At 40.9% G+C, this 26,223-nt stretch overlaps 1 protein-coding gene across 1 annotated transcript; it reads left to right on the forward strand.

Moving 5' to 3' along the window:
- The first annotated feature begins 15,570 nt into the window (after positions 1 to 15,570).
- On the forward strand, positions 15,571 to 25,441 carry LOC120479481 (H-2 class II histocompatibility antigen, A-D alpha chain). Its single transcript, XM_089119449.1, has 4 exons — positions 15,571 to 15,679; positions 24,147 to 24,392; positions 24,801 to 25,085; positions 25,218 to 25,441. The coding sequence occupies exons 1-4, from the start codon at positions 15,622 to 15,624 to the stop codon at positions 25,337 to 25,339; spliced, it is 711 nt and encodes a 236-aa protein (XP_088975575.1). The 5' UTR covers positions 15,571 to 15,621; the 3' UTR covers positions 25,340 to 25,441.
- The last annotated feature ends 782 nt before the right edge of the window (positions 25,442 to 26,223 follow it).

The raw sequence follows: 26,223 nt of genomic DNA on the forward strand, positions 1-26,223 counted from the left end.
GTACATTTCTGTAATTATAGTGTACTTCCGTGTGGGTATAAGGGAACAATATGTTAAGTTTGGGGTAATAAAGGGGTAACAAGCACCACTTTAATTGACAGCCCGCAGGAGTTACACTGTAACTACACAGAACAAAGGGGTAACAAATGCTACTTACTATGTAGCAATACGAAACAACACTAGTTGCACTGTAATTACAGAGAAAGGTACTGTTATCAAAAAAAAAAGTTTTAATTACACAGTATAGTTGCCCTGACATTTAAGTGTCATTGCAATTCAATGGGATAAGGTGAGTACTAATTACCACATGGTACAGTCTAAATTAAAATCATAGCAGAAACAAATTATTTTGACTTTTGTAGTAATCTAGTAAGAAAAGCCAATAAATTTATTTTTTATCTTTATATATATATATACTGTATATATATACTGTATATATATATATGAAGAGTTCAGATGCAAAAGCCTCTAAATGCCATTTGAAATTTTCTTCTTTAATGATGATTTTTATCAAACGTGTATATTTAAGTTCAGTAATTTCACTTAAATAACAATTAATAGGTAATTATCATTGCCATTTAAGTGAAATCACTGAACTTAAATATACAAGTTTGATAAAAATCATCATCAAAGAAGAAAATTTCAAATGGCATTTAGAGGCTTTTGCATCTGAACTCTTCATATATATATATATATATATATATATATATATATATATATATATATATATATATATATATATTATTATTATTATTATGTGTGTTTAATTTTCAACCCACAGATGTCAAAATTACCCTGAACATATTTTGCCAGAAATGTGATACATTTTATAAACAACAGACGGACAATCTTTGCATGGAATATATTAACAGAATAGGTACCTGTTATTTTTTAACTAATTAAATAATTTGCTTGTATATCTGCTTGTTACCCCCTTATTACCCCAAACTTTAGCCTACATATTGTTCCCTTATTCCTACACGGAGGTACACTAAATTACAGAAACGTACACCGTAATTTCAGTGTACTTACGAAGTTATTTGCAGGTTGTATATTCTGTTTGTTACCCCTTTATTACCCCAAACTTAACATATTGTTCCCTTATACCTACACGGAAGTACACTATAATTACAGAAACGTACACCGTAATTTCGGTGTTCTTACACAGTTGTTTGCGGGTCGTAAAATAAAGTGTTACCAAAAAGCCTCCCATACAGATATTTCATGGACATTGTCAGGCCTTCTCTCTAGAAATTAAGAAGCAGTATCAGGTCTCTGCCCAATAGAGCTAGTAGCCTATGCAGCTAGGCCTTAAGTTGTAAAAGGGGTTTTCCTCTGGGCCCCTTGAATAAAATAATTCAATCATAAGGTCCTATGCCGTTGGCCACTTATTGAGGCCTCCATTTCCTTGAGTTTAGTAGAGAAAATAAAACCGGTCTTGTAAAAAATACAAGATAGTCTTCGACCCTGATACATTTCTCAGGGGTCATGCTGATATTGTTGGCATTTTTTAGAGTACTTTGCTTCTCATAGCTTATATGTTATTACCCTTCACCAATAAAGTGAGGGCCTCAATGAATGTCTGAAAATAAACCGATCGAGCTACCAAGCAACAATTTGTGATGTGTAGCCTTGTTCAATTTCAGGCAGGTAATCTCTCTTTAAAAATCGTTCAATACTGTTTATGCATCTGTATAATATCAACTTCACATCATTTATTTTAGTAGGATGAAAATAATGCCATTATAGATTTTATAAAAGAAAAGAGACACTTTAGATTAGGGTCCAATTTTCACTATTAACTAATAATTTTGCCTCAATAAATTGCCTTATTTCTGCTTATTAATAGTTATTAATGTAGTTGTTAAGTTCGGGTATAGGGTTGGATGGTCAAGCAGAATAATGTGTGCTTTATACTATATGTACTGAAAAATAGCCAATCTGCTAGAAATATGCATGCTACTACTAGTAGAATAGAATTGGATCCTAAATTTGTGGACATGTCAAACCAAAATGAAAGTTCCTTTTGCACGATTGGGGAACTTTGGTTTCAACATCGGCGTGTTCACGATTGTTTGAGGAAATATGAAATATCAAAGATCTAAATATATAATGGAGCTTGTCTGTGTGTATGACTGCCATGGAGATTTGAGGACTTTTCTTACTGGTTTAACTTCCACAGGCTTGATCTCACCAGTTCACACCAAGACAACAACACTGATTCATTGTTCACTGTAACATTATGTTATAAGGCTTGATGAGTTTTGTGGATGTTTTCTCACTACTACAAAAGACCCAATGATGTGTGTTTATTAAATATGAAGGAGATTTAATGAATGCTGAATTTGATTAATCTGTTTGTATGACTCTCTGGACTTTTTCAATTAACCTGACTGTTCCCTAGATAGACCTGTTTTCACCACATGCTTATCCTCAAAAGAATGATGTGTTTGGATTTATACATCCCTATCACTTACAATAATTAAACTGGACATATACAGTACAGTTACATATATTATAAATAGATTAGGCCTACGGTACTATTCTGAATAAATTGGCATACACACCATTGCATAACAATGTTTCCACAAAACATAGGAAACTATTAATACACATCAAAACTATTAATTATGATGATGAGCCTAGATCAGATGGATTTATTTTTGTGTTTGTTTCACACCGTGGCAGTGATTACTGGCAGACATCAAACACTGTTTGTCTTGTCTAATTGTTTCCAGGCCAAATCAGTTCATAATCCAACATTGGCTCTAAAGTTAGGAATGACCACTGAGCTCAATTCAAATGTAGACTCTCCATAACAACATGTTAATGGACTTACAGCTTTAATTGTGTAGTTTGCTTGAGTAGATTTAAACATTGGTCAATTCAGTTGTTCTATTTTCCTGTTTACGAATGAACAACTCTGATTTACATAGAAACCAATGACATCACAAAAAAATCTACTCTCATTGGCTAGAAGTTCTCCATCTTCTCCAAACTGTTTGTATCTATTTATTTGACTATTTCATTATTTATTTAATTGTTATTATTATTATTATTATTATCATTTGTGATCAACTGCTCTCTATTTGTTTTCTATGAAGAAGGTCACTTACAGATTGCCCAGATGCTTCACAAGGAAACTTAAAAAACCTGACCCTCTATCAACCCCAGTGGTCCACCCACTGATCCTTAAAAAAATGCGATCAAAGCAAATTACTTATTTGATCACGTCTATAAAATCTTTAAAAGAAAAACGAAAACCTATATAAATAAATAAAATAAGAAGCTGGAAAGGTTATCTGTTCGTTAAATCTAAATTTGAATCATCATTAAGAAGAAGAGCAGCTGTTTGGAATGGAATTTATCCCTATCATTTCAGACAATGTAGATAAAATTTTCTACCAAAACTCATAAACTTATTCACATTCCCACACCATATGCAAAAATGTTTCTACTTGTTGGTAAGGACAAAACATGTTGTGGGGATTTGGAAATAGTTTAATGAGGAGATGCTTCTTTGATGTCATATAACCTGTGGCAAAATTAAAAATTAATTAATTGGTTGGTTCAGATTTTTTAATGCACAGCAAATATTGCTCCATACAGATCTACAGATATCAAATGTTTCAGATTGTACCGTGACAGTCAACTTTGTTTGACTTCAAGAAGGTAAGGACATAGATGGCACTTCACTTTGCTGTGCGTGATTAAAGAGCATGCAGGGTGTGCCTTAAAGAGCTATTACCGGTTTGAGTTTTTGTAATATAGATATGTTATCGGGTGCTGCTGGTTGTTTAATGGATTGGGGAAATATCTTGCAACCTTGAATGCAGTTTTAAGATTTTGATTTTGAGATTTTAAGGTACATTTACAGTGATAGTAGAGTATTTTACTTTTTCATAACCATTTTGTCCCCTCTGCAGCCTTTAAACTGTTTTTTTTCTTTCTATAAAATCTTAAATACTGTAAATGTGATCTGGTGTTTAAAGACTATATGTTGTCTGCATGTCATGTCCAATTATTGTAAGTCCAAGTCCCCCACCCTTTAATTACAGCCTCTTTGCAAAGGCTCCATATTGTGGCAAGATGAGACCACAAAACAATCCATCCTGAAATGTGCCGCACAAACAGTTAAACTCAGACTGAATCTATCAACGGCCTAAAGCCACTCTTTCATAACTTTGTGATGATGCTGCTGATTGTTGTAATGAATTTATATTTAGGTCAGTGGTCTGTTTATTGAGATGTAATTACCTTTCTAACAGCCTCTGTTCCCTTTTTTTTAGTTTGCATATGTCCTCCATTTGACTTATTGATATTTGTAAATTGCTTTAATTTCAGCAATCCGAGGACGTAACACTGACAGACAAAGCATAAAATTGTTTCATATGTGAAAGGGATTTGAAGTGATACAGATCTTCACTATTTATAGATATCATTGATATTTCAACACTATTTGACTCACTTAAATCTTAAATCTTGCTTAATTTAAATCTACCTAGATACTGATGACATCTAAATTCCCTTTTCTCATTGGTAGATCAGCAGCCGAGAAAACTTCTTCAAACTGGTTTGTGGCTGATGTTTCACATGAACAATGCTATCATTGAAACAGAAACTGAAAGCTGTATAACAGTTTGCTAAATTCCCCTTGAAGCTATATTTTATTTTAATTCTTATTATTTCATAAAAAAATAGGTAACACTTTATTTGAAGGGGTGTGCATAAGACTGACATGACACTGTCATAAACATGACATAACACCTGTCATGAACATGAAGGAATGTTTATGAATGTTTATGACTGTTGTCATTAAGTGTCATTCGGTAAATTATGACACTTTTAATGCAAAGTTGACATTGTTTAAAATACCTTTGTTATGACAACTTGACATTAACACAGACGGATATGTCTTTGTTATGACAACTTGACATAACCAAGAAATCATAACCTGTTAACCTGTAATGTGTTAACATTACATTACCCTATCATATGTTATGGTTGGTTTTAACTTTGGTTTTCATGACACTATTATAACTGTGTCATTAATATTTCCCTTTACCTCAAGTAAAGTGGACTAGTTATGATTTCTTGGTTATTGTCAAGTTGTCATAACAAAGACATTTCTGTCTTTGTTAATGTCAAGTTGTCATAACAAAGACATTTTAAACAATGTCAACTTTCTATTAAAAGTGTCATAATTTACCGAATGACACTTAATGACAAAAGTCATAAACATTCATAAAGACTGCATGTTCATGACAGGTGTTATGTCATGTTTATTATGCACACCCCTTCAAATAAAGTGTTACCAAAAAAATCATTGCATGCATTGTGGTTTGACAGTACTTTAACTCTAAGTCCCAAATGGCTTTTTTTTCAGCCAAATGTGGATTATATGGAGCAAAGACCTTATTTTGAACATAAAACATTTTCTTATTTGCAGTGAGCAACTTTGACTGTTTTTTGACTTATTTGACTGTTTACAATCTGTGAAAAAAGTTATTCTGTTTTTAATATGACATATTTAGATATAATTGAATAATGTTTAGATTTCAATCTACCTAGAGACTAACATGTAATGAAATGTCTGTCTTGTAATTGGATGGTTTTGGAGAGTGGTTTAGGAGGGAAATGCTATAACCAGTTCATGGTTGTGGTTTTGTTTGTCAAACGCCACGCTTCTGAAACGAAACCATAGGAGAAGAGTTTATTGTCAGCATTCTGTAGGAAATGTCAACGTGTTGAGTGGGCCAAAACACAAGACCACAGACAGAATATCAAATATTAAAGTTAAAAATTAAAAAGAAATTAAAATGTTCCATTTAAATCATTTGCCTGATTAATTTCTAAAATGTTTAAAAAGACCATCAAACATTAAAATAGAGGTGTTTAATGCAGTTGTTGATGTTAAAATGCTGGGCTGTGACTAATTATTATGAAAAACAGAATAAGGAAAATCTTCAACAAAATGACAGTAACTTACATGATTAATGAACTTCCTTATAACCATGTGATTTCTGTATGAGGAAGCATCGCAAACCAAAACACTTGGTTTAGGTTTGGCGGTGTTCGTGACAGCCATGGAACTCTGGGGACTTTCCAAAACTTGTTTAACATGATTGTACTGGTTACATAATGAAACAGGCTTTGTTGCCTTTTACAGGTATGCTGAAACATCAAGAAAACAGTGATAATTTGCCAATCTAACCAAATAAAATCCCTATAGTTTAATTTCATAATACTGTTATTACAACAATAATTGTATTGTTTTGGTGAACAATTTTGCCATAAAACATGACGTTTTAGTCTGAGATTCTATATAATCATTCACATTGCAAACCTTTAATTCAAATACCATCTATCTATAAAAACAGAGCTATTTCAATAGTTGCCAGACTGCAGTCTTCTATCTATCCATTCTCTATACTGCTTGTCATTTGTGGGGTTGCAGGGATGCTTGAGCATGTCTCAGTATATCAAGAAGATGGCAATCCCCTGAATGGATGTCAGTACGTTTAGACTGCCATCTTGTGGTTGTTAATATTCCACACACCCAAGATCAAACCCCTAGGCTTTTATCTATTGTGATATTTACTGCTGGGATAATACTGTCATCTAGAGGTTATAAATAAAAATTACAGGCTCTTGTCTCAAACATCAAGGCCACCATAAAAATATAAATATTATGGAATGTTTCAGTATGTATTTATAGCCTATTTTTTACATAAATGATTTATCCACACAATTCATTCAATCTTTAATCAAATTAACATCCCCTCCTAGCCTGGATGCCAGCCCGAACCCCGTCCACAAAAAAATATTTGGTAGGGAGGTTCGGTCTGGTATGGAAGCTTGTTTCCGCCACTGAATAAAAAAAAATAATAATAATAATTGCGACTTTTTATCTCACGATTCTGACTTTTTTTCTCACAATTGCGAGATAAAAAGTCCGAATTGCGTGATATAAAGTCGCAATTGCGAGTTATAAAGTCAGAATTGTGAAATATAAAGTCCGAATTGCGTGATATAAAGTCGCAATTGTGAGAAAAAAAGTCAGAATTGTGAGATAAAAAGTCGCAATTATTTATTTTATTTTTTTATTCAGTGGCGGAAACAAGCTTCCATAGTCTGGATTCGATCCATTGATGAGAAATTATGATCGGTTCAAAAATTGTCGGGCCAATCAAATTGCCAGGGCGGGCCACAATAATGGACAGATGATCTGCAGTTACGTAATCATCACGTTATCAAAGAGCGCTTGAGTTAAACTGGTTTCCCTCAAAGTTGACTGCAGCTGGAGAATTGAGATGTATAGATTCCATATGAGGAACACTGTGGTGTCCAGCCACAATTGGAATATTTCAACCCCAGGGGTGGCTAGGTGGCTTTCCAAGGGAGAGACACATGCTCAGAGAGCCTTACAGTGGAAATACACATGTGGGGGTCACTCAGAGGAGGGACCATGCAGACCACTAGCGAGTACATGAGAGGACCAGGGGCTCCAGGGGCGGATTGGCCATCGGGAATACAGGGAACAATCCTGAACTGCCGGTCCATTTCAGGCCGAAGATGGAAGCAATACAATCATTTTTTAAAATGATTTTTAATTTTTCAAAAAATTCAAATGAATATTTTGTCACATTATTGATGCATAAAAGGCGTATTCAAACACATTATAGCGAATTCAAACGCTATATCAACAGCCTCGCTGTACATTATCCCTTACATATGTTATATATTTTTTAGATGTATTATACAGTATATTATAAACAGCAGTTTGCAGTTTGTCGTCATACACAGACAACTTCCTTCTACAAGCAAGGAATCTCTGTATGTCTGTATGTATATTGAGCCGTTCTCATCCTTTGACGTCATATACAGTAGGTGACGCCATTTAACATTTCGTTGAAATACTACGCACATGGCACCCTTTAGCATCAATATAATGGCTCGTTTCCACTGAGGGGTACTGTACGGTACGGTACAGTACGGGTCGGATCGGTACATCATGATCCAGCTTGCGTTTCCACCGCCAACAGTACCCTTACTTGACAGGCGTGGTGTTTGCCAGAAAGAAGCGATCGACGTCGATCGATATTTGGAAGAATGTTTTAATCAAACAGATCTCATTCCCCATTGACTACCATAGTAGTCAATGGGATTGAGATCTGTTTGATTAAAACATTCTTCCAAATATATTCCTTTGTGTTCAGCAGAACAAATAAACACATAGAGGTTTGAAACAACATGAGGGTGAGTAAATACTGACAGAATTTTCATTTTTGGGTGAACTAACCCTTAAACATCAAAGGGGCATACAAGTTCTCTGCTCACCCCCATTTGGGGCAGTCTGACCATCTGAGCCTCTTTCTCACAGAAGCGTACAGACCTGTGTTTAAGAGATCTGAGCACACAGTGAAACAAACAAAATTGTGGCCTACTACTGCGATTCCACAACTGGAAGATTGTTTTGAGCGCACTGACTGGGCATTTTTCTTACAGCAGTCTTGAGGATTACACCTGCACTGTTCAGCACTAAATTAATACCTGCATTGACAATGTCACTGTTGAGAGACAGGTCAAATGCTTCCAAAACAACAAACCATGAATGAACAGGGAGGTCAAGCTGCTGCTGAAAAACTGTGATAAAGCCTTCCAGTCCAGTGACATGGAATTATTCAGCACCGCCAGATCCAAATTCAAGACAGGCATCAAGGAAGCAAAAGCGGCTAACAGGAGGAAGATCAAGAGGCACTTTAACGAGGGAGATCCCTGGCGTGTTTGGCAGGGAATCCAACACCACACAAACTTTTCAAAAGACCCAAGCCTAAGGACCAGCAGCAATTTGGCTGAGGAGCTCAACTATTTCTTTGCACGCTTTAAGGCAAACGGGACCAGTCAACATTGGCCACACCAATAACAATCTTGCCCACAGATGCCCTGAAATTCTTTTTGAGTGCAGAGGAGGTCAGGAGAGCACTTCTTGGCGTGAACCCCAGGAAGGCTGCCGGGCCCGGCAGGATCCCTGGGAGAGTTCCATCCCCAAGTGCCTCAAATCTGCCATCATTTTGCCGATCCCGAAAAAAAATCAGCTGTGAGCAGCCTCAATGACTATAGACCAGTGGCCCTGCAGATGCAGATGGAGCCTTGATATCTTCTCAGACCGTCCCCAGTCAGTTCGTCTTGGCTCCCAACTTTCCTCCTTCCACACTCAGCACTGGGGCACCCCAGGGTTGTGTGTTGAGTCCCTTACTCTACATCTTATACACTCACGACTGCACCCCAGCTCATGAAAGCAGTACGTTTATCAAGTTTGCGGATGACACCCCTATGGACAACAACGATGAGTCTGCCTACAAAAACTCTTCACCTAGTGCTCCACCATCAACCTGTCTCTCAACACCGCTAAGACCAAAGAGGTGGTGGTAGACTTCCACAGTAAGAGGATCGATCTTGCTCCGGTCTACATCAATGGAGACAATGTGGAGATGTTAAAGAACTTCAAATTCCTGGGGACTGTAACAGATGTGTAGTTTAAAGTGAAAGCTTTTGATAGTTGTTTGAATGAATTAATATTTAAAAATGTTGAGTTGGCAGTTTAATACTTTTGTATGTTGAAAAAAATTGAATAAAGAACTGAGAACTGAGAAAGAATGTGATCAGGAATAACGTCTTTAATATAATAACAACAAATAGACATGGTGTGAGTTTAAATTATAATTTGTTTTTAAAAATGTACAGTATTTTAAAGTTCATTAATATATGGCAGCAGAATAAAAAACATTTTACAGCGAAATAAACAAATACCACAAAAATATAAATTTTGTAATCACTATCTTCTACATTGCTGTGCTACACCAAGCTATGTTCATCAAGCTATGACTCTTTATGTTCATCAATTCTCTAAACGTAGTCTTCTTGCCATGGCACCTGGCCAGCAGGTGACAAAATAATGCTTCAGTATATCATGTTGCTGCTTAGCAGTGAGGGTGGGGTTTCGTGCCCTTCTAGCTTTCACATTCTGCATGGCCCCCAGGCCATCTCTCCTCCATGGTTCTTCGTTTACTCTTTGGTCTGCATTCTCCCGGTCTGCCAGTGCTGGTGGCATGTAGGCCTCAGAAAGGAAGTTGCTCTACTTGCTCTGAAGTAGGCTCACAAAGGAAGTTGTGGAGGCATGCTGAAGCCAGGGTGATCTTTGTAACACTGTCTGGGTGAAGGAGGAATGTGGAGCGGAAAACTCTAAACCTATTGGCGGGAATGCCAAAGGCATTTTCTACAACTCTGCGTACCTTTGAGAGCCGGTAATTATATAATCTTTGGTTGCTGTCCAGCTTCCTGAAAGGGTAGTGCTTCATCAGATCTGTTCTAAGTGGGTAAGCCTCATCCCACACAAACATATAGGGCAGCAAAACATCTGACCTAGGAAGCTCTTCTGGTGGAGGAACATTTAGGAGCCCCTTGACCAGCGCTTTCCTTAGGTCAGAATTGGCAAAGAGCGCAGCATCTGAGACCCTGCCCTGAGTGCCAACACTGATATAAATAAACTAATAATTCACATCAACAGCTGCCATCATAAGAAAAGAAAATCTGCCACGTGCTCCCACTGTGGGCTGAGGGCTGGATGTAGATGTGCTTGCCATCAAGGACACCATGTGGAAATTGCCATTTTTCTACAAAGTTCTTGACAATTGCTCACCATTTGTCCTCTGATTTTGGTGTCTGCAAAAATAAGAGCAGAATGATAGACTTATTTACAAGGTGAGACATTTCTCCTCACCTGATTTAATAGATTAACTATTGAATCTCAACTCCACCTGAATTTCTAAATTTAATGAAGTTAAACCTTATGCCCACCACATATATTCTTTGTGTTTTCTCCTCTTTCAGTTTGGCATTTTCAAACTATATTGGTTGTCTTCATATTTGTAAATACTGTATGTCATAATGTTTGTTATTGTGATACTAATAATAAAAAATACTAGTTAATTATAACCTTTAGAAAATCATCTCTCAAGACCTTATGTAGTGGCGCATGTGTCCTTCACTATATCAGATACAGTAGTGGCCCCAATTCGGTACAGGAAACTCAATGATTTCTAGGTTTCACCTTCAACAGAAAGACAAATATTAATATTGAATTAAATATTAAAAAAAAAATATTTAATTGAATAAGTATTTAATTATAAATATATTATAAATAATTATAAATAAATATATTATAGTATATATATTGTGCATTAATGTCATAAATAATTTCAATAGTTGAAAATATCACAGGTTTAAAATGATAAATGTAAGTAGACTATGTCAAAGCCATTTGTATGTTTTCCTGTTTCCCTGTTTTGTCATTAATTTAATCTCACTCCATGACAACACCATTTGTTATATCCAATATCCAAGCACAATTTAGCATCTTCAATGTTTATTGACATCATGTTGACTGAGTTTGGTGCCCAATGCAGTTCATCACAGACTCTTTCAGTGCTTGGGCCCTAATTACTGTAACCTGAAGCACAAGAGACAAACCTGTACATTTGTTATAAAAACAAACCTGTTGCCAAGAATCTGATGGTCAAGGAGAGTCTCTCCCTGGCCGTCATAGGTCGCTGCTCTTTTCACACTGCATGACTATCTTGGCCAGCATCAGTCGCTGCTGTGTTCACACCGCACGGTGGATCGGTGACAGAAGAGCCGTTTCTCAATACCAAGTACACAAAGTTCGGACTTGCGTCCTTGGTAGTTCAGACTTGCCAAGTTCGACTCTGGAGAACGAACTCCCGAGGACGAGAGGACGCAAGTCCGGTTCTTCTGCAAATAGAACAGAGCGTACTTGATCGTGTCACGTGTCAACAATAAAACGAAATATGTTATAAAACACCACTCTGCCACTTTTCATTAAAAAAAAAAAATCAACATATTAGCCTAATGGCCATGTGGTTCTGGCAACGCGATTCTCTTCACTGCATATATTAACAAAATGAACATGATCTTTTTGTTTTCATTTTAAAAATATGACACATTGATTTTTATTGACATTTATCAAACAGAGACAGGGTTATGTCATTTTATTTTATTGTTCACATAGTGAAGATAATATAAAAATGGCTATTTAACTTGTTAAAGTTAAATAGCCATAAAGTTATGCAACCTCAAAAACGATTTTTTTTTTTTTGCCAAGGAACAAACTATAGTTTAATGAGACCAAAGATAGACTTATACACAAGACGAATTGTACGTCAAGTTTATCATATTCACTAGACTAGAGGGATCAGAGCCAGCGGCAAACGTCAGAAGCACTAGCCGAGGATAAGCGGTTCCAGTCGGGGTTGATCTCGCTGAGTGTCCGCTGAAGGCTTGGATGTCAGAACTCTGAAAACGTCAGATGCTTTTTTCAAATAGGCGCTATCTTTATAAATAAATTACAGATTTGAGATTTAAACAACCACATTCTCGCCTGAAACACTCTTAAAATTACATTTCATGACTCAATAACAGTAGTATTTAGATTTTTTTATGGATTTTCTCCTCTCCTATTGAAGCTTGCTGGTTGGTGCGAGGTGCATTCTGGGTTACCTGGCTATCTCAAGTCCACACAAGTCACCTCTCGATGCATCCTCGGTAAACGGGGCGGATCAAGAACACATCCGGGGATTTGAACTAGACTTAGCTAGATGTGAACTTTGAATTGGAACAGTACTTGGGCAGCGACTGATGACGTTTCACAAGTCCACAAGAACACAAGTACAGACAAGTACGCATATTGAGAAACGGCTAAGGTTTCACACTGCATGACTTTACAATAGAAAAAAATCGCTGACAACTCCGTCTAGCACTGCGCGCAAACTACGTTTCAAAACAAACACACGTGAGATGTGACAAGGAAACAATGCAACATCACACGTGCTAGACCGGAGTTCTCACGTGAAAGTTTTTTTTCCTTTTCGACCCGGTTGTGATACAGCTCAGATGAAATGTCAAATAAACACGGGTGCTCCTGACAAATTTCTACTAATTTTTCTTCCATTTCTTGGGTCCAAATAGACTAAGAAGAAACTTTTTTCTGAAACAATGCCATATGTTGATATGTGATCTATAACTCCCCCAAACTCCCCGCTGCTCTGTATCTTGCTCTTTCACTGGCTGTCGGTAATCACCGATGTAGTTTCAGTCAAAACACTTTTCACACACCAGGATTTTGAATCGCCGACAGGTCCAGATATTTAGCATGCCAAATATCTCACGGGCATCGGCGACTCGTCTGTGATTCTCCCAGATCGTGTCTTTGCTCATTCACACTGCGAGATTGTCACTCGCATGAACGAGTGCCGATTTGCCTCTGATTTCGGGCATTTGTCGGCGATTTCTCAAAACCTGTCGGCAAGCCAAAATCGTAGCTAAAATCGTTTAGTCTGAACTCGGCAATAGGCTATATGCACACATAAGTTCCGCATTTGACACAAGGCTGCTCTTCAGTTATATATATATGAGCAGCAGAATTTCAAAATCCTCTTCTTCCATATCATGTTTAGTTTTTTCCATCATTATCATACTTCCTATCTCCACAGCACTTGTTAACTTAGCTTCCTAACAAAATGGCTGATATTGATTTCAGTATCTGCTAGTGAAGTCCCACCCACTGATCTGTAATAGGCCTGTAGGGTGAGTGGGTCCCATACCACTGAATAATAATGAGCTAATGTTTGTAGTCTCTACACTTTAATGAAATGTGACTTCCTGCTTATTATGATGCAAAATGACAATTTTTACGTCATAATAAGCAGGAATTAAAACACTTAAATCCTTATTTCTCCCATCTCAGGGGAAAATAAGGTAATAAACCATGACCATTCAAAAATATGGCTGGGTTCCTAAAGATACAAAGCAAATGGGTGAAGTGTCCCTTTAAAAACAGTTAAAATTGTACCTCCAGTTCTTGCTGAAGAACAGACTTGCTGACCCCGTCTCCCCAACCATTTTCTCATCCACGCTCGTTTGATTTTCTTTTGTTTTTATTGCTACAAAGAATAAGTATTAATTTAGCAAGTTGCCACGACACATCCATTTTGTTTACATTCGCTTCCCCGTGAGTTCGCGTCATGTCAGGTGCTAAATCTGGCAAGATAATCTTAAGAATATCTTGTAGTGTGTGATGCACCACTATTTTCAAATCTTGTAGTGTGAACATGTTTAAGATTTGAGGGAAGAAAATCTGCAAAGTTTCTCCTTAAGTGTGAGCTGCAACCAGATTTCAAAATCGATAATAAAAACGGTCGGTTTATCGGTTTATGATTTTAAAACTCATATGTGAGCCAGGTGTTAGTTCCTGTTTCACTGCTCCATTCGGTTACTGATTATCTCCTTGTTTGTTTCTAATGTTACTCTAACCGCTCAGTCTAATACTGACAGCTGCTAATATAAGGGGGTTTATCCCAGCGATGCCCTGGCTGACACGCTGTACCCTCGTTATACTACCATACTGTCTCAGTCTTAAAAATCACCAGGCTTTGTTGCCTGGAGATAAACTTTGGAGGTATAACCTGGGATTATAACTTTGACCTCAGGTAACATTAGAGCGACACCCACAGTACAAACAAGAAACAACACCCAATATCTACATACACAAACACACATTTGGCTCCTATAGTTACATATAATTATTACCTGTCAGTTATTATGTTCGTCTTGTATTTAAACCCCGTTATGTCCAGTCCCATGTCGGTTCACGTGTGTGCTCAATGGTTTGTGATTTTCTTCTATGTTTCTATAAGTGTTAGGTTAAAATAAAGACTATTCTGAGGTCATAGTCCGCCCTGTAGTGTGTGCAGACCAGACACACACAATTACAATTTGATGCACAGGCCTTATAAAAGTATTTGCAGTTGTGGGAAACAATTAATCTAATGTTTTTCTTAAAGTGTGATCCTTGAGGAAAAAACTAATTAACCTGGTTTGAAGTTTAAGTTTAAGAAATGTCCTTTAATCTAACTATAATAACCTGACAAATTAGTTTACATAAATGTAAGTAATTGGAATGGCTTAGGTCAAGTAACAACAGATCCTTGAAATAACAACTAATGCTGGTTACACTTTTTGACTATGGCCAAACAGTGACTGTGTATTAACTGGATATGCTTTAAAATGTAACGTTCAAAATTCATATTAACAATCTCACATGCAAAAAATAACTCAATATCTTAACACAGAGCTGAGTGAGTTACCCACTAACACTAAAAAAAGGACAATATTTTTGAGGGTCAGTCCAAAGCTCATTACTCATTACAGATTATTGAGATCTTCAACGTCCACCTCATTTTTCTTACAGTATTTAGCAGTAAAAAACAAACAAACAAACAAAAAAATAAAATAAAAATAAAACAGTTTCCCTCTGGAGTTTTTTGTATTTACACTTGCAGACTGAAGCAATCATGTTAGAAAAAGTTCAGCAAGCTGCCTGATAGGTGCAAAAGGAAAAAGCTTTTATTCCTCCTAGATACAGTCATGTCACTCTGTGGGTCAAACTCTGAGTGGATGATGCAAAAGCCTTTACAGAGGAAATACCTGATTTTTCACCTTTGTTAAATATTTCTGACGTTTGCTCAACTCTCTTGTATCAAGATGGAGCTGTACATAACCATACTAACCCTTTCTGTTGTTCTTCCAACCAATGCTGAATGTAAGTTAAAGTTTTATAATCAGTAAAAGTGTTATCAGAAGTTGTAGTCAATGAAGACATGGCAAGACAAGTTTCTGTCTGAGCTGAGAGTTGAATAGACTACACAGTTGCAGGTAATGCTCTCTAAACAATTAATAGCCTACAGTTATCTGAACACGTCATAATTATTGTAGAATGTTCTTGTATTTTTTTACATGTTCTTGTATTCAATAAATTCCATTTCCATTTTTCTATATATTTAGGGTAGCACTTTTTTTCAGATTTTCTTGCTTTTAAAATATTAATAGACAACTCATGTAAAGCCATATTCTGAAATGTACATGTAGGGATGTGTAAATGATTCCAGTCAGGATCGGCTAATGATTTTTTGACTTATACTTTGAAGAGTTGCAGTTACTGTTTACAATCAAGCATTACATCTGCATAGGTTTTGCTTCCAACACATTAAATCTTTGACCCTCCGACAGTTTGGTAATATGGATGGATAGACCTTATAATTTATAACTACGATAGCACTGGAAGAACATTCTGATAGGTAGCATATATATTATTAGGTCACTCTCCAGGAAAACACAAGCAGTTGATTTAAAAAACAAATTAAAGAAAACACCAGTGAAATAAGAAAAAATAGCCTGCATACACTGGGGTTTTTGAGTGGATCATTTGAAAAAAAGACCTTGCAGTGCTGAACTCAATAAAAAAAGTTATGTGGCTCCCTCCAGTTAACAGACACGGACACAAGGTGTTTCTCTCTCTATTTTGTCACTCTCTATTTTGGCCGTGCTAGATCAGGCTTAAAAAAAAAAAAAAAAAAAGTTACAAGGAGTTTCCGTGGGTGTCTGGATTGTGTTGGAGTCCATTTGAAACACTACTGCTACTGCTTACTAATGGCTGCCGTACGGCTGTAAGCCCAAGCAGACGAGAACGCGTACGACGTCACATTTTGTGAATTTTCGCGCCAATTTGGACCCGTCTCCTCCACACACAATTGAGCCTACAGACTGATAGAGACAACCGTGGTGGACAGTCAAGGTGTCATTCTTTCTATTACATTATGGTTGGCTCATAAATGTACAAATGAAAACTCTATCTTAAAGATTTTTTTTAAGTAAAAACATAAACATAGCCCCTTTAATAAACCGTCACACAGTTATGCTTTACATTACAATTTCGGTAACACTTTATTTTACAACCCGCAAACAACTGTGTAAGTACACCGAAATTACGGTGTACGTTTCTGTAATTGTAGTGTACTTCCGTGTAAGTACTGTATAAGGGAACAATATTTTAAGTTTGGGGTAATAAAAGGGTAACAAGCACCACTTTAATTTACAGACCGCAGGAGTTACACTTACCCTGTAACTACGCAGAACAAGGGGGTAACAAACGCTACTTACTATGTAGCAAAACGAAACAACACTTTTTGCACTGTAATTACAGAGAAAGGTACTGTTATCAAGAAAACGAATCGGTTACCTAACGTAACCTCGGTTCTCTCTAGATGAGGGAACGAGTATTGCGTAAGCTAGCTTACGCTACGGGAAAGATTCATCTTTGCTGAGAAGTTGAAGCCAAAAAATTATTCCATAATTTTGTAATCATAGTCAACGCAGTCTCCTCTGAGGCAGACCATGAGCGGGCTAGCTAGCGGCTCATTGGTTCGCTCAGAGAGAATGCACGAACCTATGGGAGAGCGGCGCTGAGTCCGCGGCCAATGAGCGGACGGCGCTCGCTCACTGCGTCACAGCCCGCCAAAAGGGGCGTGGCTACAGTGTATAAAGGTCGCTCTCCCAGCTCGTTCGTTGATTCTGTAGCATGAAGCGAAACGCTAGTGGCGCAAGCACGGCCGGGAACGCAATACTCGTTCCCTCATCTAGAGAGAACCGAGGTTACGTTAGGTAACCGATTCGTTCTCTTACGAGAGGTTCTCTCGTATTGCGTAAGCTAGCTTACGCTACGGGAACACCTGGTCAACGCCGTGCGCGCTAAGTAACCACTAAGCATCCCAGGGGAACACCGGGGGAATCTAAAGTGGATGAAGATAATACGGCGGCCAGCATAGCGGCCGTTATCATCTAGTGCAAAAACGCCCAAGGCGGCCGGCGAAGGCGGGCCGTGATGTGTAGGCTAATGCATAAGCACATAGGGGAACACAAGGGGTGAGCCGGTTGTGATGGAACTCCCGATAGTGCGGCTTCTATAGGAGGGCTGTGAGTACTAGACCGCCAGAATTTTAGCCTGTAAGGCTGGAACTTCCAAGTTATAAAATCTGACAAAAGTGGAGGGGGAGGCCCATCCCGCAGCCACACAAATGTCGTGGATGGAAATCCCGCAGGACCATGCCCACGAAGAGGCCATGCCTCTGGTGGAATGAGCCCTGATGCCCAGAGGGCAAGGCAGGTCTTTAGCGGCATAAGCAGAGGCAATCGCGTCTACTATCCACCTGGCTAGGGTCTGTTTCGAGGCGGCTAGTCCCTTGGTGCGGCCACCGAACGACACAAACAGCTGCTCCGAGCGTCTGAACGCGGCAACGCGTGTAGTGTACACTCTGATAGCCCGAACCGGGCAGAGGCGGTCAGCGTCTCGTTCGCTATCGGATGCAGGCAGCGCCGATAGAGAGATCACTTGCGCCCTGAAAAGGGTACCAATCGCTTTTGGAACATAACCGTGTCTAGGCTTTAGAATGACTATGGAGTCACTCGGTCCAAACTCTAGGCACGCGGCGCTCGAAGACAGCGCGTGAATGTCCCCCACACGTTTTACTGAGGCGAGAGCCGTCAGAAGAACGGTTTTTAACGAGAGGTATTTTAGCTCCACGGACTCAAGTGGTTCAAACGGTGGGGCTTTCAGAGCTTCTAGAACTATAGAAAGATCCCAGACCGGCACCGTAGGGGGGCGAGGGGGGTTCATCCTTCTGGCTCCCCTGAGAAAGCGGATGATTAGCTCGTCTTTGCCCAGAGACTGGGCGCGCCGGGGTTCAACGAACGCCGCGACGGCTGCCACGTAAACCTTAAGAGTGGATGGGGACCTGCCCTTATCCAGCATCTCCTGAAGGAACACTAGCAAAGACGAAACCTCGCACGTCCGTGGGTCCAAATTCTTGTCGGTGCACCATTTGGAGAACACAGACCATTTTGCAGCATAGAGCTTTCTGGTAGAATCCGCTCTGGCGTGTTTGATCGTGTTCAAAAACCCCTTCTGGCAATTCGACGCGTAGTCGTTGGTCACCCATGCATGAAGCGCCCAGCGCTGTGGATGGGGATGCCAGATCGAGCCGCGGGCTTGAGTGAGGAGATCTGCTCTGATTGGAATGGGCCACGGGGCTGTCTGTGACAGCCGCGTTAGCTCCGGGAACCAAATCTGATTCTCCCAGCGCGGGGCTATGAGGAGCACCGAGTGGCGTGAGTCCCTGATTCTCTGAATGACCTGCGGTAGCAGAGAAATCGGGGGAAAAGCATAGAGCGGGCGGCGGGGCCAATCCTGGGCTAGCGCGTCCTCGCTCTTTGAAAGAATATTGGGCAGTGAGCGTTCTCTTCTGACGCGAAAAGATCTATCTCCGCTCTGCCGAATAGGCGCCACAGTGTTTGGACTGTTTGAGTGTGCAGGGACCATTCTCCGGGGGAGACCAGGTTCCTGGACAGCCTGTCTGGACCGTCGCTCAGATGGCCCGGCACGTGCGTCGCTCTGAGCGAGAGCAGGTGACTCTGGGACCACAATAGGATGCGGCGTGTCAGATGAAAGAGATTCTTGGATCTGACGCCGCCCTGACGGTTGAAGTATGATACCACGGCCATATTGTCGGAGCGAATCAGGACGTGGTGACCGTTTATGCGCGGGAGGAAGCATAGCAGCGCGTTCTCGACCGCGATCATATCCAGACAGTTATGTGTAGGGAACTCTCGTGGCTCGACCACTGGCCGGCGGCCGGTGAGCCCTCGCAAACCGCTCCCCAACCCGAGTTGGATGCGTCTGTCGAGATAACTTTCCGGCGAGAGAAGGTTCCCATGGTAACGCCCCTCTGAAACCACTCGCTTACTGCCCATGGCTGCAGTGCAGTGATACATGTCTGAGTAATCCTGATCATCTGGCGGCCCGTCGTCCACTCGTGGTGGGATACGCGGCTCTATAACCAGAGTTGAAGGGGGCGCATGTGCAGAAGACCCAGCTGTAGCACAGCGGAGGCTGAAGCCATATGACCCAGCATCCTCTGAAGCGATTTCAGGGATGTATGGGTACCCATCTGAAACGAGGCGGCTAGGCGCTGAACACGGCGTGCGCGCTGTGTGGATAAGCGAGCCGTCATAGTGATAGAGTTCAAATCTATTCCAAGGAACGAAATAGTTTGACTGGGCTGGAGAGAGCTCTTTGTCCAGTTGACAGAGAGTCCCAGCGCTTCCAGATGGTTGGGAGAACTGTGCGGTGCGACAGCAGCTCCGTCTGGGAATCTGCTAGAATCAGCCAGTCGTCCAGATAATTCAGTATGCGCAGCCCCTGACTTCGCAGGGGGGCGAGCGCTGTATCCATGCACTTCGTGAACGTACGGGGTGCTAAGGATAGCCGAACGGGAGAACAGCATACTGGTAAACTTGGCCCTCGAAGGCGAAACGTAGGAATGGCCTGTGATGAGGGTTTATCTGGATCTGAAAATAGGCGTCTTTCAGGTCTAGAGAGATGAACCAGTCCCCCTGGCGGACGTGCGCGAGGAGTTTCCTGACTGTGAGCATTTTGAACGGTCTCTTCATGAGCGCTTTGTTCAAAGCCCTGAGATCTAAGATCGGCCTGAGGCCGCCGTCTTTCTTGGGAACCAGAAAATAACGGCCGTAAACCCCGACTCGGTCATAGATGGTGGGACTCTCTCTATAGCGCCCTTCTGCAGTAGCTTGGCTATTTCTAAGCGAAGCGTCTTCATAGCGGGCGGCTGACAGTGGATTCGAGCCGCACGCGCGAGCGTGGCGGGCGGCGACGAAACTGTAAACGATAACCATTCTTTTATTATGCTTAAACCCACGGGGAGATGCCGGGGATGGCTTCCCACGCTTCGTAAGCGGTTGAATGGCGATTTTGCCCTGATAGCTGCACATCGCGGGCTGGACACTGTGTGTGGGCACGCTCATAATGTGGGTGGCAACGGGACTTACACTCAGAGAGGAGTTTTATGGGCCGTGTGACAGAGCGGGCAGAGGGGGGACACGCGCACGGGCTTGTGGGCGTGCTTATGTTCTCTGCTACTGGAGCGGATAGTGCACGCTCCGTGAGAATGGGCTCTGTGAGAGACCCTGGGCATAAGGTGCTTGAGTGTGTACGTGAGCACATGCTTGTGGGCACATTTATTACACATGAGGCTTTTATGCTCTTTTGTGAACTCTCTGGATAGCCGTGAAAACGGCTTTTAGACGCTCGCAAGCGGGCAGGGAAACCGGCTTGTTTGTGGCGGTAAACACTACTGCAGTCAGCGGTGAGACGGGGACTAACAGTGGGCGAGGCTTTTACGGCGATCCGGCCGCAGCGGGAGAAGCCGTCCTTTTCTCAGCTGTGCTAGGCAGACTTCTGTTGATCGGGCTTCAGCGCGATCTTGGGTCGAGGCCCCCTGGGAGGAGGCTGTCTGCGGCGGCTATCTGAGCGAGAGCGAGGGCGGCCGCCCTGTCTACGCTGGGGCTGCTGAGCTTGCTGAGGCGGGCGCTGCTGTGGGGTTCTGGCAGGAGGCTCGTGAGAGCGGCCTGTCGAAGAACTAGAGCGGCGGGGCAAGAACAGATTCATGGACTGAGTCGCTTTCTGAACCTCGGAGAAGCGGTCAACGATGCCCGTGACGGCAGATCCGAAGAGCCCGGTGGGAGATATAGGCGCGTTGAGGAACAGGGCGCGTTCTGAATCTCCCATATCGGTGAGCGTGAGCCACAAGTGTCTCTCAGTGACAACGAGGGCGGCCATGCATTTTCCCAGGGCTTGTGCGGCGGCTTTAGTGGCGCGAAGGGAAAGATCCGTCGCGCTTCTCAGATCCGAAAGGATGGGCGGGTTCCTACCGCTGTTCGCCATCTCGCACAAAATGTCGCTCTGGAGCGCCTGGATGGAATGCAGCGCTGAGGCGGCCTGTTCGGCGGCGGCAAAGGCGCGGGCAGCATGGCAGTATAACCCATCTCGGCGGCTCCGTCCACTGAGCGAAGCGGACCCCTCGGAGCGGATACGAGCCGAAAGAGGGGCATTCCAGGATTTAGTGAGCTCGTAGTGAAGCTCAGGCAGGAATGGTGCAGCCCGGCTGCAGGCGGGGGTCGAGCGCCGGTTCGGTGGTTGCTCGGGGGGAGGAGACCACTCGAGACCCAGGCGGTTGAAGGCCTGCGAAGGGAGGCGCGATAGATCCTCCTCGATGCCGGCGCGGGTCCCCGCAGACTCTCTCGTCGATGAGCCGATCGACGACCAATCCTCGCTGTCAGAAGGGTGCAGCGAACAAGAGTCCTTCTCATCCGCGGTGTCGTCGGAGGCGACAGAGCGGCCAATCGGCGGCAACTGTAAGTCCGGCAGGGGCGGAGAGGGAGAGCGGTCGGTGGGCGGCGGCGGCGGCCCACATGGATCCGCAGGGGGCTCCGGCGGCCTCTGGGAGCGGCGTTTCTTCTTCCGCGGCGAAGTGAGAGGCGGCGCGGGAGCAGTTCTGACTGCCTGTAGTCGAGCCCGCAGGGAAGACGGAGGCAGGTCCTCGCAGTGGTCGCATCCTCCGTTGGCGAGGGCGAGCTCTGCGTGTTCCACTCCGAAACAGAGAACGCAGAAGCGGTCTCTTTCCTCGAGTGAAGAGCGGCATGAGCCGCAGGAAATTCGAGGCATCTTGAAAAAGACGCTCGGCTCTTTTAGGAATATGGAATAGTAAAAAGGATACGCGTCGGATGGCGCTAGCTTGCTGGGCGGCTGAAGGTGGCAGACGGCCGGCTTCCTCAGACTCCGGAGCTCGCTAGACGGTGCCTTCTCAACGACGGCGGCTTCTTCCCAGGACAGCGGATGCGTGTAGCTCGCTGAATGAACAAGAATCAACGAACGAGCTGGGAGAGCGACCTTTATACACTGTAGCCACGCCCCTTTTGGCGGGCTGTGACGCAGTGAGCGAGCGCCGTCCGCTCATTGGCCGCGGACTCAGCGCCGCTCTCCCATAGGTTCGTGCATTCTCTCTGAGCGAACCAATGAGCCGCTAGCTAGCCCGCTCATGGTCTGCCTCAGAGGAGACTGCGTTGACTATGATTACAAAATTATGGAATAATTTTTTGGCTTCAACTTCTCAGCAAAGATGAATCTTTCCCGTAGCGTAAGCTAGCTTACGCAATACGAGAGAACCTCTCGTAAGAGAACAAAACAACAACAAAAAAACAAACAAACAAAAAAACGTTTTAATTACACAGTATATTTGCCCTGACATTTAAGTGTCATTGCAATTCAATGGGACTAATTACCACATGGTACGGTCTAAATTAAAATCATAGCAGAAACTAATTATTTTTACTTTTCTAGTAATCTAGTAAGAAAACCCAATACATTTATATATATATATATATATATATATATATATATATATATATATATATATATATATATATTAGGGCTGTGCAAAAGTTAATTGCGATTAATCGCATCCAAAATAAAAGTCTGTTTTACATAATATATTTGTGTGTGCTGTATATAATTATTTTGTATATATAAATACCTATGCATGCATGCATATATTTAAGAATTATTTGCTCTTAAATTCTGTATATATATATAAATACATAATCTATATTATATAAATATAAATATTTTATATAGGAATAACACATTTTCTTAAACATATACATGCATGTGTGTGTATTTATATATACAAAATAATTATATACAGCACACACAAATATATATGTAAACACAGACTTTTATTTTGGATGCGATTAATCGCAATTAACTTTTGCACAGCCCTAATATATATATATATATATATATATATATATATATATATATATATATATATATATATATATATATGTTTAATTTTCAACCCACAGATGTCAAAATTATCCTGAACATATTTAACCAGAAATGTGATACATTTTATAAAAAACAGACGTACAATCTTTGCCTGGAATATATTAACAGAATAGGTACCTGTTATTTTTTAACTAATGAAATAATTTGCTTGTACATCTGCTTGTTACCCCCTTATTACCCCAAACTTAACATATTGTTCCCTTATTCCTACACTGAAGTACACCATAATTACAGAAATATACACCGTAATTTCAGTGTACTTACGAAGTTATTTGCAGGTTGTATATCTGCTTGTTAACCCTTTATTACCCCAAACTTAACATATTGTTCCCTTATACCTACACGGAAGTACACTATAATTACAGAAACGTACACCGTAATTTCGGTGTACTTACACAGTTGTTTGCGGGTCGTAAAATAAAGTGTCTCTGAAAGTGAAATAATTGACTTTATCATGCACATTCTATTTCAGTGTTACATGAATATTTTGCAATTCATGGATGTTCTGAGACCGATGGAGAGGATATGCATGGAATTGATGGAGAGGAAATGTGGCATGCCGACTATAATCAGAAGAGAGGAGTAGAAACAATACCTGATTTTGGAAATCCTCTTGTATTTCCTGGTTTCTATGAAACAAGTGTTGTTGAAATGAAAGGGTGCAAAAATGATGTAGCCTTTTTGACTAAAATTTTCAACTACCCCCCACCAGAAATGGGTAAGGCATGGAAATGTGCTATTAAATCTTATATTTTTGAATGAACATCAATATTGTATATGTACAGTACAGGGATGATAACTCTTTATAAAGGGGATCATTACTATTAATATCCCATCTACAAATGCATTAAAAGTCAGTGGTAGCCAGATATAACAACATTTCACTCTCGTTATAAATTCTTAACAATAATGCCTTTTTTAACCTAATTTTATTAAAAAAACTAATTCATGATTTACACTATGATGGATGAAGTGAGCATTTTAATCTATCAGTAAACATAAAATAAATTACAGTTACATACTGTATATACATCCAGTGTAATCAAGTTTTGTCTCAAAAGTTTACAGTGATATCTATATTTGTTTAAATGTATTAATAATATATATTTACATATTTTCCTTCTAGATGCACCACAAACATCCATCTATCCAAGGGATGATGTACAACTAGGTGTTCAGAACACCCTCATCTGTCATGTGACCGACTTCTATCCTACATCTATCAGCATCTCATGGACTAAGAATAACGTTAATGTGACAGGGGGCATGAGTTTAAGCCAGTACCGTCCAAAGGCAGATGGTACCTTCAGCATCTTCTCTACTTTTAGGATTACACCTATTGAAGGAGACATTTACACCTGCACTGTGAACCACATAGCCCTTCAGGGTCAACTTCAGACTAAAACATGGGGTGAGTGTCATTTTCAAATCGAAGGAATTGATATTAGATTTTAGTTCAGCTTACTAATAAAAAAATGTATTCTTTCTGTTAATATTTCACGCAGCCTCCAATATCCTATTTATTTCTGTTTGTTTTTTTTAGATGTTGATGTTGCCCTCCCAAGTGTTGGTCCTGATGTGTTCTGTGGTGTGGGTCTGACTCTTGGACTTTTGGGAGTCGCTACAGGAACTTTCTTCCTCGTTAAAGGGAACGACTGCAACTGACTTGGAAGCAATGACAACATCTTATTGGAACTGGCCAACTAGAGAACTGCTATTGAAATGGTGGATTACAGAATCATTTGAATAAATATATATATCCTTTGAGTGGTTGTTAATCAATTGATTAATCAATTATCCTTTTAAATATAAATTATTCACTCCACGCATTCTCACCCCAAGGCGTCACCTTTGACCATGCTTCAATATTTGACGCTTTAGGCGCCCTTTAGCGTCAATTACATGACGCGATCCTACGGCGTCATGTAACTGACGCTAAAGGAAAGCGTCAGTTAGATGACACGGGTAGGTTTCAGCCCATTCTCACTCCCAAGGCGTCACCTAACTGACGCCTTGGGAAGCATTTGACCATGCTTCAATATCTGACGCTTTAGGCGCCCTTTAGCGTCAGTTAGATGACGCCCTAGGATCGCGTGTACCCTACCCCCACCCCATACCTAAACCTAACCGCGTCCTCTTACTGACGCTTTCCTTTAGCGTCAGTTAGATGACGCCGTAAGATCGCGTCATGTAAGTGACGCTAAAGGGCGCCTAAAACGTCAAATATTGAAGCATGGTCAAAGGTGACGCCTTGGGGTGAGAATGTGTTGTAGGTTTAGGTCTGGGGTAGGGGTAGGGTTACACGCGATCCTAGGGCGCTAAAGGGTGCCTAAAGCGTCAGATATTGAAGCATGGTCAAAATGGGGGTGAGAATGGGCTCATTATTTGAATGACTTTTTCGGGCTTATGATATTTAAGTAGTTATATAATCATTGGAATATATTCTCTATATTTGTTTTTGAGAAAAGCACCCAACAGATGTTAAATAATATATTTACTCTTCTAGCTGTAAATGTAACTCACATTCAAAGCATTTACTTTTCATCTTC

This window comes from Pimephales promelas, chromosome 14 (genome assembly GCF_988280905.1).
Source record: "Pimephales promelas chromosome 14, fPimPro1.hap1.1, whole genome shotgun sequence".
Lineage (NCBI taxonomy): Eukaryota > Metazoa > Chordata > Actinopteri > Cypriniformes > Leuciscidae > Pimephales > Pimephales promelas.